Source organism: Musa acuminata, chromosome BXJ1-3, assembly GCF_036884655.1.
Source record: "Musa acuminata AAA Group cultivar baxijiao chromosome BXJ1-3, Cavendish_Baxijiao_AAA, whole genome shotgun sequence".
NCBI lineage: Eukaryota > Viridiplantae > Streptophyta > Magnoliopsida > Zingiberales > Musaceae > Musa > Musa acuminata.
In genome coordinates, this window is record NC_088329.1 from 3054914 (window position 1) to 3070020 (window position 15107).

At 37.2% G+C, this 15107-nt stretch overlaps 2 protein-coding genes across 4 annotated transcripts; both read right to left on the minus strand.

Annotated features, from left to right (window-relative positions):
• Positions 1-2199: 2199 nt before the first annotated feature.
• On the minus strand, positions 2200-8736 carry LOC135616947 (uncharacterized). Its single transcript, XM_065116719.1, has 5 exons — positions 8520-8736; positions 8116-8176; positions 5884-5991; positions 3510-3819; positions 2200-2548 (listed from the first exon to the last, which is right to left on the minus strand). Exons 1-5 carry the CDS (start codon positions 8658-8660, stop codon positions 2527-2529), a joined length of 642 nt encoding a protein of 213 aa, XP_064972791.1. The 5' UTR covers positions 8661-8736; the 3' UTR covers positions 2200-2526.
• A 487-nt stretch (positions 8737-9223) lies between these two features.
• Positions 9224-13480, minus strand: LOC135581884 (BTB/POZ domain-containing protein NPY1-like). Of its 3 annotated transcripts, none has more exons than XM_065116694.1 (4): positions 12637-13480; positions 12166-12535; positions 10466-11605; positions 9224-10039 (listed from the first exon to the last, which is right to left on the minus strand). In XM_065116694.1, exons 2-4 carry the CDS (start codon positions 12250-12252, stop codon positions 9503-9505), a joined length of 1764 nt encoding a protein of 587 aa, XP_064972766.1. In that variant the 5' UTR covers positions 12253-12535; positions 12637-13480; the 3' UTR covers positions 9224-9502. The 3 variants fall into 3 exon arrangements, with proteins under 3 accessions (XP_064972766.1, XP_064972782.1, XP_064972774.1); XM_065116710.1 differs by having other exon boundaries at positions 12166-12235; positions 13036-13478; XM_065116702.1 differs by having other exon boundaries at positions 12166-12235; positions 12408-13478.
• Positions 13481-15107: the final 1627 nt, after the last annotated feature.

A 15107-nucleotide genomic window follows, 5' to 3' on the forward strand; every position in this document is an offset into this window, starting at 1 on the left:
GCAACTATTCACTCGACTTAAACAATAATTTAACTGATTCTATGGCGGAGAAAAATGATGTGTGTGTCCTGATGTCGCTTACTTTCCTGAGACCTAGCAGATTGACTGATGGTTCCAATTTAGTCAATATGACTGAACAGATATCTTCCTGTCTTTAAATTATTTCATTTTGACTAAATATGCCAGTCTTGACTAATCCTAGTTAAAAAGTGTACTCCGAACGACTTTAGTTGTTGTGAGTCTTCTGTCTTGATTCCTCTTTAGTCTATGGAATCAAATAATTTTCAGTAATGTGTCATTATTGTTTTTCTTGACGAAGCCTAGCTTATTTATAAATTAAAAGAGTTATGTAATCAGAAGTTTCATTTCTTTATGTGAGATTTATAGGCTAACAAGTAGTAAGAATTTTGATGACATGTTTGCCTAGATGGCCTTGTACTTTGTGATCTGAAAACATTTGAAAGTTCAAATAATCAGAAACTCTGTTAATGAATACAATGCATGAGCAAAGAAGAATTTGGCAAGTCACAATGCTCTCTTGGTTGTTGGGTTTATTCAGTTCTTGGATGGTGCTTAATTGGAAAAGATTTTAATGCCACCCATACATACCCTTTTGGATGGATGGATGGATGGAATGGGCCTCGAGCAGTTAAAAATTTTTAGAGAAAACTAGAGATGAAACTCAATAGTACAAGTAAATGATGTGGCCTTAAATCGGTATCTTTTAAATGTTCATGAATTTGTGCTACTTTTTTTGCCATCAAATGGCAATTTTCTTTGTTCAATTTCTTATATTATTAGGTTGATCTTTTATTCTTTTTTACTACACACCCATGACCAGGGGCATAAACCAACCTATAGGAACTTGAATCATGGTATTGATTTATCAAGTTCCTTCTTTTACTACGAATAATGTTTTTATCAATCTCTATTATTATTATCTTCCAAATGATTGCAATATATCCATTCCATAGAAGATTATTTATTATCTTCCAAATGGAGGGGAGGGGGAGGGAGAGGAGCAATGATGCGCTTTGTAGTATCCTTACAGTACAAATGGAGATGATACGTGGGAAATAGAAGAGGATAGAACTTTAATTGACACTAGCAGAGCAGAAAACCTCATGCAAACAAAGCTTGGAAAATTTATGGGCTTGGTTCAAAGTGTAGTGAAGCAGATTCCTCTAGCTTTTCTGTTATGACTCTCTAGTAACCAAAATTCTAGTTACGACTCGAAGCTGTTAGACACAGACATTTACAAATGCAACCAATGGCCGGAAAAGAAGATGTGACCCATCTTTGCTCTTATGTTACTCCATCATAGACTCTGCTAGTTATATGACCCTAACACTGATCCCCCCCTTTTTTTTTCTTATAATTGTTTTCAGTCGTCAGTCACTAGTGAATATAGTGATTCTTCCTACAAAAATACCAGGACTTAAAAAAAGGCACAAACAACTTCACGTTATAGAACTTAAATTCTGAATTGACTGGTCTTAAAGGATCCAAGTTTGTTGCCATCGCAATAGTTTTTTCATTGGTGCAAAAAGAACAAGATGCTTCATGTTGCTTGTGCCTTTTTAAGTTTGTATATTTTGATGGTTTCATGATGCATACAATCTGTGTATATTTGACAGTATGGACGTGAAATGCCTCCCATTTTACGCTACTTTCGGCGTATTGGTGTTTTTTTTTTTTTTTTTTTGTCTAATCACCAGTCTAGTATGAAAATAATCTTTACTCGTGGCGTGTTCCGCTTTCGGTCTGTCATCTGTTTCAAGTGGACCAATAAATTCGAGAAAAAAACATGTAATGGGTTCGAGACTGATCTGTTTCAAATTATTTTGTGGTCTTCTGAACTAGTCTAGTAAATTAAAATATTTTTTTTTTAAAGTTGTCACCCCTGCCTTGCCGAGCTCGGCCCGTTGATGGGGGTTGCAGCGGAGGGGACAGCCTTGCACTCGAACGAGGGGGCTGTCATGATCATGAGCCCGTGCAAGAGGAACTGCAAAATCATCTTTTTCACGTGAACCTTCAAACGTTTTTATCCGAGAATGCTTTTAAAAAAAGTTTAAAAAATAAAATTTTAGAAGTGTGTCATATTACCGCACGCTTTGTACAAATTCATGTAACCACAAAAAGAGCAGCCTACTTTGGAGAGCAAGCGAAAATCCCAAACGAAACTTTGTGCAGAACATCTGAAAACAAAGCATAACTCGCAATTTTCACTTTGAAAGGCGCGCCATAAAAAGCGAGCACCACAAAAACGCTTATTACGAGAACGATTGCTGGAGCCACTAACGGTGTGTTACAACAAAGTTAAAACCACCACCAGGCCACACGCTATACAGTACAATCTTTTGGTCAGAAATTTCAACAAGTTGTGCATTCAAGACTACGTATGAATCATATCTCCGAGAAATACTGCAACAGTCCTGAAACTCTCGAGGAACTGAGCAAAAACTAACTTTTCACCGAGTGTTTCGCACCAATTGTACCAGCTCCTCATCATCATAAGAATACAAATCATAGGATACGAAAATGGCACCTGCAGAACACCTCAATCAAAACAATTACACAAAAAAAAGGAACAACAAGATGCAAACGATGAGACATTGATGTAAGAGCATGAATAATTTTTCCTATTAATATAAAGATAATATTTAGATTCCCATCCAATAAATCACCATTTTTTTTTTTTTTTTTTTGGGGCATGGCATGATTATGTAAGTCAACTCTCAAATTGATGTTTCAAATTGCATGTACGCCTAACACTTAGATAACATATAACTATTGAAATTGACAAAAAGAAATATAAATCAACCAAAAGAAATTTTCACAATGTAATCAGTTATCATTTATCATGAAGGCGTATATTCATCCATCAACACAATGATTTCCAGCCCGATGAGATATGTGTCAACTGCAAGGAGCATAGTACAAACTATACCTCCCTAGCACAAATAGAAGAGAACATAAAAATTGTGTTGCAGGAACTAACTAATATGCAGATCCATAATTTCAGAACTTCGTATCACAATTACTAGAATTTTAAAATAAATAACAAAATGCATCACAGATGGCCGCCTAGTTATTAAATGGTAGTTAGCAAACTACTGGCCATTCCTTGATGCTTGATTCTACAATGAATCCAACTTACACTATCAAAACCAGAGTTCTAAACAGTCTGCTGTCAAATAACTTACATCATTTACCTTTTTCAGCTTAAGTAAATTTCCTGGAACGTGAATAGCTTGACTTATGCGATATGTTAATTAACAAATTATAAGAATTTTGTAAGGATTGATTGATGGTGATGCAAAAGATATTAAAGAATGCTACATTAGATATGTGTTGATTTCCTGGAGCATAAATAACTTATGGCTCATGCAATATGAAAATTAACAAACTTAGAAAAGAATAATCTTGTACAAATATCAATTAGATGATAAGAACATAATTCAAAACATTTCACGTGTAAAATTGGAAAAATAGAGGAAAAGAAATACCCCAAAATTCCACGACCATGCCATGGTCTGGGTGTCACAGTTAGATTCATCACTGAACCCTGCCTGACTATTACCAAAGGAACTGGATTGCCCTGGTTGGACTGTGCTTCTGCCATGAGTCTTGATTGCAAGTTATCACCCATCTCCACATTCCCAAACTTTACAATCTCGTCGCTGAGTTGTAGTCCGTCTTCTGCAGCTGGTGAGTCATCAGCAATTTCATCAATAATAGCAAAGGGTATCCTCATTATAGGTTCCTCTCTCATAGGTGAATCTTGAGATATAGTTTCAGAAACAGAAGCTGATATATCTGCAATAAAGCCAATAATACTATGGTCAGAAGATTCGGTCTTGATTTTTCTTATAGTCACTTGTTTTGCCAGTAACTGAGTTTATTGCTCTGACACAACGCCAAAACTAAAACGTTAGCATAATAACTTATGAGCCTAAACTTGAGTCTCTATTTCCAGCACAAGTTTTCAATGTTCATAATAGCCAATGCGTGATCAACAAGTTATGCAAAGGTTGCATACAAGGATTAAATACCAAAACGAGGTCAACCTAATGTGGCATTATTATGTATTGACTATACTTGCCAAGATTGTCAAACTTGCTTTCCTAACTAGTATCAAACGAGGGTTATAATTCATATCATTCTTATAAAAATTAAATAAAATTATTGAAGTTCAGTAACTCTCATATGTTCTTTAGCTAATAATTATATTTTTGTTGAAGCAAATACACAATTAAACAATACTATCTCTTATTTGAATCAATAATAATATTTTTGTTGGTGTTCAATTTTCATTGATTGGTCTCCTCGCAGCTACCCAAGCAACTCAACTCGAGAATGATCTTATGATCCTTTTATTGTAGTTCCTCGAGATCTTATGATCCTTTTATTGATGTACCTAGATCGTACTTATGATCGCCAGATTTTGTGCTTATTGAACTTGTGGATCACTAGCATATTGAATGTCTTTTATCAACGTTGAAAAGTAATTAACACAATTATCTCTAACATCATAAAGAATCTATATTTTGTCACTCTACATATATGATTGTTAACCTATGGAATGATTAAAACAGATATCAGTCAGTTCATGTTGTGGGATGTTAGTACAGTCTTTATTCATGACAGTTGATGACTACTGACTAGTTAATTCAAATAATTCTATAGCAAGCAAACTGTACCTTGTTACACACTGGCAGAAAAAGGAAGCATGCAACTCAAAAAAACAGAGACATTCATGCTTGAACCAATCTGAGACATACTTCCAGTTGGACTATTTGGAAATTGCAGTCCCATCCAAATATAGTCTTTTAACATATTATCCATATTTCGATGATCTTCCACTTCTATCTAAATTGCTAATTTTGTTCACAGTTAGCCAAAGATGTGATCATGGATGGAAGCTGTAAATCATCTACCATATTGTTAAAATATGAAATTATTGAATAAATCAACTAATCATATTGAAAGTGGGACATTATTAAGAGTTTGCTTTTAGAGTATATCCAAATACAATCCCATCCAAATACAGTCCCCTATCAAACCTTTAACAAGAGGTTTGCATAAGAATGAGGCACATTTAGATCATATCTGAGTTGCTCTCAACAAGAAAAAAAAAATCTTGAAAAGAGGGAATGACAGTAACAGTTTGGGATGTCACTTGTATGTTGGCCATGGAGAGAGAGAAGGAAAACAGATAACGACAGGACAGAGGAGGAATTGTAAAGAGTGATGGTAGTCATAGAGAAAGTGGACAGGAGAAAGTATATGATAAGAGTGGCAAAAGCATACCGAACAGGTGACAGACTTTTAGTCTGTGGAAGGCAGCTAGATGGTGATGACCGACTTGTAAGAACTCAACAAAGACAGTGAAAGAAGCAGCAGTAACAGGAGACAGATGGGTGGCGAAATTGGCCTGGAGGAAGAGAAGATGGCAGTGAAAGGGTAGGGGAAAAAGATGGTGGCAACTATCCAGGAAAAGAAGATGGTGCTTATAGGTAAGGGCAAATGCGCTTTCGGAAACAGAGAGTAAGTGTTTTTTGTTTGGTTCGTATACCAAGTCACTTGAGTTGATTTTAATCTCAGTAAAACCCAATCCACTAAACAAATTAATTTGTTTAGATTAATTTTAACCATAGAATTGTGCAATCCTACAGTCCAGACAATGATTTTGACAACCTTGATGCATGCAACAAATGCTAAGAGTATGTAGTATTATGTGAAATTTTGTTCAATTGTGTTCCAAATGAATGACCATTATCAACTACATGATGTCCAATATGAAGCATGCAAACCTGTTTGTTCTTCTGAATCTTAAAAACATGCCTAAGCAAACATCAGTTTTTTCTTTCATCGCCATACCTGATCCGTCCAACGGCAATGGATTAACTTTATCCAACCTCAATGAATGCAAAACCTGCAGATTCTTGTCAATTTTTTCTGTGATGACCTTGTGATCATTCCGCAGCTCTGCCAAAGAAAAAACATGATTTCACATCTCCTCTTCATATGTTGGAAGAATAGAAAGCAATAGCCAAGGAAGAATCATGTTAGGCCTCTTAAGCAGGTAAGTTTATCATAGTCATACTTCCTTGTGAAGCATCAAATGAGGAAAATGATGATGTACTTGGCCAATAAGCAACAGCTTTTCTTTTTCTTCATTTTCGGATTAATTAAATTTCAACATCAAGTGCTAGATATAATCAATATTAACATGTTGGAGATGACATGTAAAAAACAAATGCAAAAGAAAATCACTAAAATACAAGTGGTAAACTTTACAATGAATAAAATTACAATTTAGTTTTCCCCACAGTTCAAGAGATGACTGGAAACATGGTACAAAAAGGTTTTGAACGTGAACTGACTTCAAGGACTCATGAATGTAATCGGTTCCATGCCAGCATCTTCCAGAATAGATATAAGATTTGTTTTTAACTATTACTTACCTCTGTAGTCAAATTCTGTCCTGCCAGGTAAATGGACCAATAGAAAAGTAGCCAGTAACGAATAATAATACCAAAAGAACTATGATATCAGCTAACAGCAATCCTCAATTATATGTAAACCAAATAGAATAATACTACCAAAAGAATTATGATATCAGTAAACAGAAATCCTCAATTATATATAAACCAAATAGACACAAAAATAGCATGTACTTAAACTAACGACCTATTTGTGACTATATTTGCCCTCATTTTAACATGGATACGCAAACTTCCGAAACTTATTGCACTCTTTGGCTAGGAGATAAGACATAAGGCTCAAAATCCTGGTATTCAGCTTGGAGACAGCAAGCGTGAAAAACGACAAGATAAATCATGTGTATAGAGAATGAGAAAAAGTACTTCACTTTTGCAGTTCAAACGTCATGAACATGATTACGACTTTGTGCACAACAAAATATGATTCTTAGTCCCAAGCAGTAACATAAAGGATTTACAGTCACAGAAACAAGAGAACTGACAAAAGTCAATAGTTACATTCAAAAGAATCATGAAATGACCAGATCATATGCACCATAGAATTGCAATAAGTTTTTGAAACAACAGGAGTTTTTTAGGTAAGAGTAGGCCAAATGTTGAGCCAACATTCATTTCAGTCAACTATGACCACTTTCTTCACAAAATAAAAAACTACGTGAACCAGTTGAACCAGTGATAAAAGAATTGAATTAATATGGGCAAGAAGGACAACTTAGTATAAAGTTGAGAAAATCTTACAACTAATAGAGCCTTATCATGTGTACAAAGAGAATAAAGCCATGCACTGGCCAACAGAGTTAGAAATATATTTTAATTTATTACCTCTGGCACAGGAAAAGAAATGGTTCAGAAAAATCCAACGACATCAAAAATTAGTGCAAGAGTTCAACATCCAAAAATGGAAAAAAATAATAAGAGAGAATATAAAACAAATATTAGTAAGATCTGGTTTTCCATACTATCTGTTACAACTCTGGAGAGCTAACTGACATTTTTTACCCAAACAAAAATTATTATGGTGCCAGATGCAATTGATCACAAAGCAATATACAGAACTCACAAAGAAATTGATATTACATAGATAAGACAGGTATTATAGGTCTAAACAAGTCAACTATAAATTCAACTGACTCTAGCAAAGTCCAAACTAATACTGGCAACACACAAGAGGTCTGAATTCATATCTAACTGCAACTAAAACAAATAATTGAATCTTAGTCCACTAGCTAACTCCATCAGACACTCTAATTCAGTAAAATCCCACAAGACTTGGGTTCGGTTTCTGAAGAGCAGAAATGTAATACTAACAAACTGAATCAATATAATCAACTACACTATCCATTATTTGGTAAGCATGCCATAGAAATATAAAAACATTTGTCTAACGAAAAGCCCATTTCGTCCTTTTTCTTTGTTCATCCTAAAACCGTTATTGCAGATCTTGTTTCTTCCAAGAATCAAGACACCATGCTTCTAATTAACAGCCCATAACCTATATAAATCACAACCAAGACGTTTCGATTTATTGAATCCAAGATCGATCTTCACTACTATTATCATCCTGCAAAAGAAAAACAGAAGAAGAAGAAGAACATCATCAGTGTACCAGAGAGCCGACGACGTTGCGATCGAACAGCCGGGATGTCGATGTCCACCCTAGGAAATCCCTACATCAACATGAAACGAATAGAGACATCAAGTTCAGAAAGAAACAAGGGTTTTCTTCAAAGATTCCAAGAACCGATCGATTAGGAACGCATAAACAAGACCACGATCAGGATCTTGGACAACGATTTGGGCTCAGGATTTGGAGAGAGAGAGAGAGAGAGAGAGAGAGAGAGAGAGAGAGAGAGAGAGAGAGAGAGAGAGAGTCTTTAAAGATTCCAAGAACCGATCGATTAGCACGCGTAAATAAGATCACGATCAGGAACTTGGACAGGGAATTTAACCCAGGGTTTAGAGAGAGAGAGAGAGAGAGAGAGAGAGAGAGAGAGAGAGAGGCGTCTTCACCTCGGAATCAACGAGGTTGCCGGAGATCCCGGGACCGCCGGGGCCGCAGAGGGACTCGATGATGGCGTTCATCTCCGTCTCCATGGACGCCCTCATGTCCATGAGCGAGATCGTCTCGGCCTTCAGGTTCGTCGCCACCATTCTTGCAGCGGAATCGAGGGTTTCGCTCACACGTAAGTGTCCAAGAAATGGAACCCTTGCTTTCGCCCAATTCCACCGGCGATGGTCGCATATAAATATCAACGTAAATTACATAGACATCCCTCCACAGACAGTAATTTCTCTCAATGGTCCTTTACATCATATGTATGTATATATGCACACACACATCCCCGCTAAATCAAATTTACATATGAGCCCCTAAAGGTAATCTCTGCAGCTAATCATCAATCTGTCAGAACACTAATATTGAAACTCTAATCATCATAAATATTTAACCTTACATAAAAAAACATTATAGATACCCAAATAGTCAATGTTTTAAGCATTAAAAGGAGAATAATACCATCTTAAATTTTCAAATGATTATATATAAAAGGAATAATACCATCTAAAGAAATGAATCCAGGTATTGTAGGATCCAACAATGCCAAGTATTTGATCTACATGAGAATCTACTCTGTACATCATAAATTCTCAGCAAAGTAATTGATCTTATGTAAAATCTAAGGATATTTCACTGATTATCATCAACTGGCAACAAGTGGAAGCAATCTGATCTTATGATCCTTCAATCGCATGCAGTTATTTCACATACACAATCATCCTTGCCAGGACTTTAAAGATCAGATGTCGATAAATTAAATCAAAAGATGATGATGATGATGATGATATAGAGCAGATTTGTATCTGCTTTCTGACCTCCCTTAATTGTGAGGACGAGAACAGTTTGAACACCAGCAGAAAACATGTATTAAGATCGGCAGCTGAAACACCTTCTTCTATACAGTGTGCCCATGAGACATTCTACATGAGAATCTTTCTCATGAAATAGAGTTTCTCATGTGCCTTGAAGAGCCAGAAGATTTGGCTTCTCCAGGTTTCACAGAGATAGGAGGGCTTTGTGAACTCCCAGATGTTTCAGAGCTTTTAATTGTCTCACCCTGTCCCTTCCCAACCCATAGCTTGTCAAAAATCCTCCTTGATCTAGATGGCAGGAGTAGTAAGCTACTACCTTTGTCCTTGACACTCTTCTTGTCGTCACCGTCCTGGCACTCATCAGCCTTTATCTTCATGCTCCCTAGTTGCTGCTTTAGACTGTCGTCATTCTCTGAGACTCTTCCCTCCCAATCTTCTTCCAAGATGGCTCGATTCATCGAACTGTCATGTGAAGTGTCATTGGTCGCTGCTGATGCACCCCCTGCCGCCTTTAACTGCTCGAAGAAAAGGACTTGGACGACCACACGGAGTGGCAGACGCTCGTTCTGTGCTGCATGAATGCTAGCTTCTGTTGAGAGCTTCTTGACATCCATCAGGCCACAGATCCTCTTTTTGTCTGCTTTTGTCATGTTTCGATGTTCCTGATATGTTCACAAGATCAGTACTTAATCGTTGGTAGCAAAAGCAGATGATAAGTAGATATAGTCGGAAGAAAGAAAGAAAGAAATGCTGTAATTCTACAAGAGTTATTAACAATTGAAGCTGATAGAATCAAATTTTACCCGATAATCATTTCAGGAACAAAGTGGTGGGAATATAAATGCAAAATTCAACATGAATCACTGTGAGAGGAAAAAGATTCTAAAAGTTCATTGTCATTACAATGTGATACGGTGCAAATACCGGAACAGGTAACATACAGGTAAATGCTTTTTATAAGAATCCAATAATAATGACAAGTTTTATGTGCAAAGCTCCTGTCAGGAACTCGAGTGTACTTAAACGAGTCATGAATTCAAGTAGGCAAAAGCTCTTAACATATAGTTAGAAGGCTCTCATAAGTGTACCGTTAAATAGATGTCGATGGCTGTGTATAATCCATCATGATCAGGTCTTGCTGCATCGGGAATGGACTCAGCAAGATCGACAAAGCTAGAAATCGACAAGTTTGAATCGCAGGCAATTTCAGCAAGATAACCATCGATCAATCTTCCTAACGCCAGCAAAGATATGTTTTCACTCTCATCAGCAATGTTCATGTCATGAGTGCTACCAACTTGCATCATGAATTTGCCAACAAGGATTTGCACCAGATGTACATCATATATTGTATCACCACTTGATTTTGCTGGAATCAGTAGGTCCTTAACAGATGCTTTGTGCAGCTGCATACTAATCCGATCTATAAGTTCTTCCTTTGATGGATCTCTAGCTCCGACCAAGATAACAACTTTCAACAATTTCAGGAGAAACCTGCATGAACACCCTGAGTACTTATCCGAAGGCAGTAGATAGATAATGGTTTCTACCAGAATCCTGTTCCTTTTCATGTAATCATCAGCAACCAGTGCATCATAAGAATCTGGCAACCATCTAACCGTATAGGCCTTGAGGGCCTCTCCGATCATGTCTGAAGACATCCTCCCTTTCGATTTCAGGGCGACCATCACTCGCTTGTAAAGATCAACATCCAGCTCACATATATCTTTGATCCACCAATCATTAGGAACTTGATGCATTCTTTTTTGGGTTTCAGTTATATCATCTGAGGCTGTCAATTTCCTGTCATAGGTATATGACCAAGTGACAGCAGCCGGTTCTACAGATGTTTTGGAAGTGATGCAGTCTATGCATCTTCCAACCACCTTAAGTTCCTCAGACCACGGTAGCATAGACTTTGTGGTCTGTAGAACAATAATAGAATCTTTCCAACTTCGTAACACGCTTGAGTTCAGAAAAACCTCAATTTTGTATATCAGATTCCCCTTCTCAACATCCTCAGTCATCTCGAGGTATTCTGCGGCACACCTAGACGCGACAACATTGTAGGCATTGAGCGTCACGGTCATGCCATAGCAAAATTTAGAACAAATCTCAAAGGTTTTTGGTCCACCAGGAAAATCATGCAAGTAGATTTCATCTGTGCCGCCTTCACCAGCCTTGAGTACCAACCCTTGTAATCGGTTGCTCTTGGATAAAAGAGGAAACTGCATTCAGAAATTGCAGTCCAAAATTTTCAGAACAGATGAGTAACTCGATCACCAGATACGGCATAAGTTGCCTCGGCATGTGCAAAGAAAAAAGATTAAAACATCTACAACAATCGACAATAACTATGTAGAAGGCATGAAAGTACTAAAATTAGGATAAAAGCAGATATATATTGTTTAGCATGTTATAAAAATAGTTCATGCTGATACACCCATTCTCCTCCTTTCATTTTTCTTCTTCATGAAGGATTGTAGTCTTACTTATATAATAAATTAAAATACAGGAAGTCACCTAAGCTGGTGAAAAATACCTGTGGGACAAGACTTAATGTTAATTACGTGACAGGTTTTTAGATTGCTTGACAGGGAAGAATCAAATATACTAAAAAGCAGCTAGATCGCTTGATGTGCCGATAGAAGAGCAGTAAATATAGCAATATAAGATTGTTCTTTCATGGACAAGAACCATAAGAAATGCTTAATGCATATTTTGAACAACACAATTACTAAAAAAGAGTTATTAATTTAATTTAATTGATATAAGGACAAGAATTGACCTTGTGCAAGAAAAATCTCACTTCGCCAACACGTACAATTACATCTGTTGGTAGCTCAGACACCACAAACCTGCATGAATCAATCATCAATCTAAAATTTTATACAAATATCGTGTCAAAAAAGAAATATAATTGTTGCGATCAAATCAAGTGAATTGGAAGTGATAGTAGGTCCGTGAAAGCAACAGACTTCCGTGAGGTTTTTCTAATAGAAATCATTTAATTCAAGTAGAGGTGTCTACGAAGCAAGTTAGGTTTGTTTTCCTCGGTCCTCCTCTCAACGATTGACCAACTGCTTCAGCAACTCTTTAAGCCCATAATATTCCGCTTTTGGATGCATAAACATGAACAAGAATTCGATTCAATCGCACTGCATCAAAAAAGCGGAACCTCAAACATTTAACAAAATCATTGGACATACACAAAATGTCAAATATGGGCAGCTTCATCCACTAATCTTAATCAGCTCACCTCATATCATCTCCAATTAAAGTCTGGAGTGGAACCTAAAAAGCACCCAAGAATCATCTAAAATGATAAATAAGAAAGTGGGCAAATGTAACTTAACAGAGTCGTTAAGACGATTAATGCAAAGATATATTTCATCGGACCTCCACTCGACAACCCAAGAAACATCAATACAAAGTCAAATTGAAGTTTCCTAATAGACTATATATATAACTTACTATTCCAATACACTTGATAAGCCAAAGACAGGAGGATCCTTCTCTGGCTTGCTCTAGACTACACATAGATTCAATTTGACCTTATACCATCAATTACCGAAACTCCATGCTAGATTATTGGTATGAAGGAGAGACAACCACAAGCTAAGATCAATACACCAACATATCATGAAAGTACACTCACTTTACTAGTTCTCACTATTGTTAGTCCCGCAAAGGCTGACAACTTGATGATGTTACTGTTTTATGGAGTAAGATCTATGAGCAAAGGCTCATGTAATCGCACTTAAGGAGCCAATCAAAGCAAACACAGCTGCTCCCCGGTACAGCTTAGTCATCGACCAGCTGATCTTCCTTACCGAAATCGAAGAGCACACAGATATCATTATTGGTAGAAATGAAAGGAGGGTGGAAGAAAGAACAGCAATTGCTGTTAGTGAAACATTTCCTACACCAAAATGCTGGACCAGCAAACCAAGTGGGATGTGGTCCAACGCCGACAAGGAGCCCCATTCTGAATGGGACTTGGAGACCTGTTTCGCATGGTTCTCCTCCACCTCTATTAGTAGTGCGATCACCATCACATCGGCCTCTCTTTCAGATCGCCCCGGTCCATCCATCACGTGGGAGTTGAAGCAAAGTAGGTCACAAGTGGCTCTCATAAAGCATGGTGAAGATGGTCTCGCAGTAGTTCATAGCAGAAACCACTGATGAGAGCAGTGAGAGACACTGAAAAGCATATCTCCCCAACTCTCCGACAATGTATCCGCTCAGCTGCAAGCTGGTTGGATCTTGTTGTTTACTTTGTCCGAGATCGAAAGATAAGTCTGGTGGTACAGCTTCAGTGGTGATCGATTCCCCCAAAGCGATGGCCTCATACTGTGACTCCATATGTGAGCAATTGACTGTGGAAGAAGCCACTGTCAATGGTTGCTTGCAGCTGATGGAGAGAGAGAGAGAGAGAGAGAGAGAGAGAGAGAGAGAGAGAGGTGACGCTGAACACACACAGGCAAAGGTGAAAAGCACTTGACAATCATCAAGATGAGCCTTTGCATTCATAAAAATTGATGGAGAACTGTTCGATAGAAGGTTCACTTGTTGGTCATTGTGTGATTGCGACACTGATCATCAGCATCTGCAGAGCAAAGTATTAGTCTGGTCTACTCAGTGAGACAGTGGCCATCAATATCAAGCATAAATTATCTCTCTATCTTTTGCTAAAGCATTGTTTAGGCTCGAGTGGACTTCCAATACAAATTGATATCTTACTACTGTCTTTTCATTGCATATTGATACTCATTAAGATCATGTAGATCAAATGAGAGAAAAATGGAGTTATACGATTATATTTATTATGTTGTAGAATTATTCTGAATATAGATGTCTTTGTGTTGAAATTCCACTTGTGATGTGGCAATGAAACAAAACCAGGAAAGATAGAATAGACAGAGGTAATTCTCATGTTTTTTTTGTGTATATTTATGAAACCAATCAACAAAGGCAAAAAAAAAAAAAAACTGCAGCTTGTTCTATCTTTTGGGAAACAAAATCTGTCTTTTACTGTCATGGATGGTACACAAGAAATGGCACCAGCTTACCAGTCCTATTAAGATGAGTGCAATATAAAGTTACTTTTGCTGTGGAGTGAAAGTAAAAGATTTACTTTAAAGCTTTGAGATCAGATTTTTTTTTTCTGAAAAGAGCACTCTCTACACTGAGCCAAGAACAGAAATGAAAGAGACCTGTGATCATGCAGGCAAACATCAATCAGAAATTTAATTCAATTGTGGGAATAATTTTATCCAAAGAAAAGTCTGGTGGAATGAAGCAGAAAAAGCCATTTCAGAAGGAGAAATGCTTTGATTTCATGCATCATCCAAATTCATATGGACAGAGGTAGAAGATAAGGTAGCTTCTACCATGCTTGTTGTGCCTTTCAGATTGGTTCAATGCATGCTAAAGCAGCTTCTTTTTCAATGCTTGATAGCATGATGGCCTAACTCCCTAGATAAGAACAGGACAAGCTGTGTGCCAACTAATCCTAAATGGAGAGCATCAACCAGACATTTTGGCTCTCCATGAGGACATTGTGATCGACTCTGTTTGAGTCTTAACACTGTCTACATCTACCTTAATCTGCTGTTTGACTGGTGTAATCTAGAAGAAAGAATCAATGAAGATGGGGTAAATCACAGGCACACAAGGTATTGGAACCATCTCACATGACAACAGAAGGCATTAAACTGGGTGTTATCT

Bases quoted from the DNA above. Each gene is read 5' to 3' on its own strand.
- LOC135616947 (XM_065116719.1), bottom strand. From the start codon at position 8,660: ATGGTGGCGACGAACCTGAAGGCCGAGACGATCTCGCTCATGGACATG. The intron at 8,177-8,519 runs GTGAAGACGCCT...ATGTTGATGTAG, and splicing joins GCAACCTCGTTGATTCCGAG to GGATTTCCTAGGGTGGACAT. The intron at 5,992-8,115 runs GTACACTGATGA...TTTCTTTGGCAG, and splicing joins GCAACGTCGTCGGCTCTCTG to AGCTGCGGAATGATCACAAG.
- LOC135581884 (XM_065116694.1), bottom strand. From the start codon at position 12,252: ATGATTGATTCATGCAGGTTTGTGGTGTCTGAGCTACCAACAGATGTA. The intron at 11,606-12,165 runs GTCAATTCTTGT...TTCTGAATGCAG, and splicing joins TGAGATTTTTCTTGCACAAG to TTTCCTCTTTTATCCAAGAG. The intron at 10,040-10,465 runs GTACACTTATGA...TGAACATATCAG, and splicing joins CCATCGACATCTATTTAACG to GAACATCGAAACATGACAAA.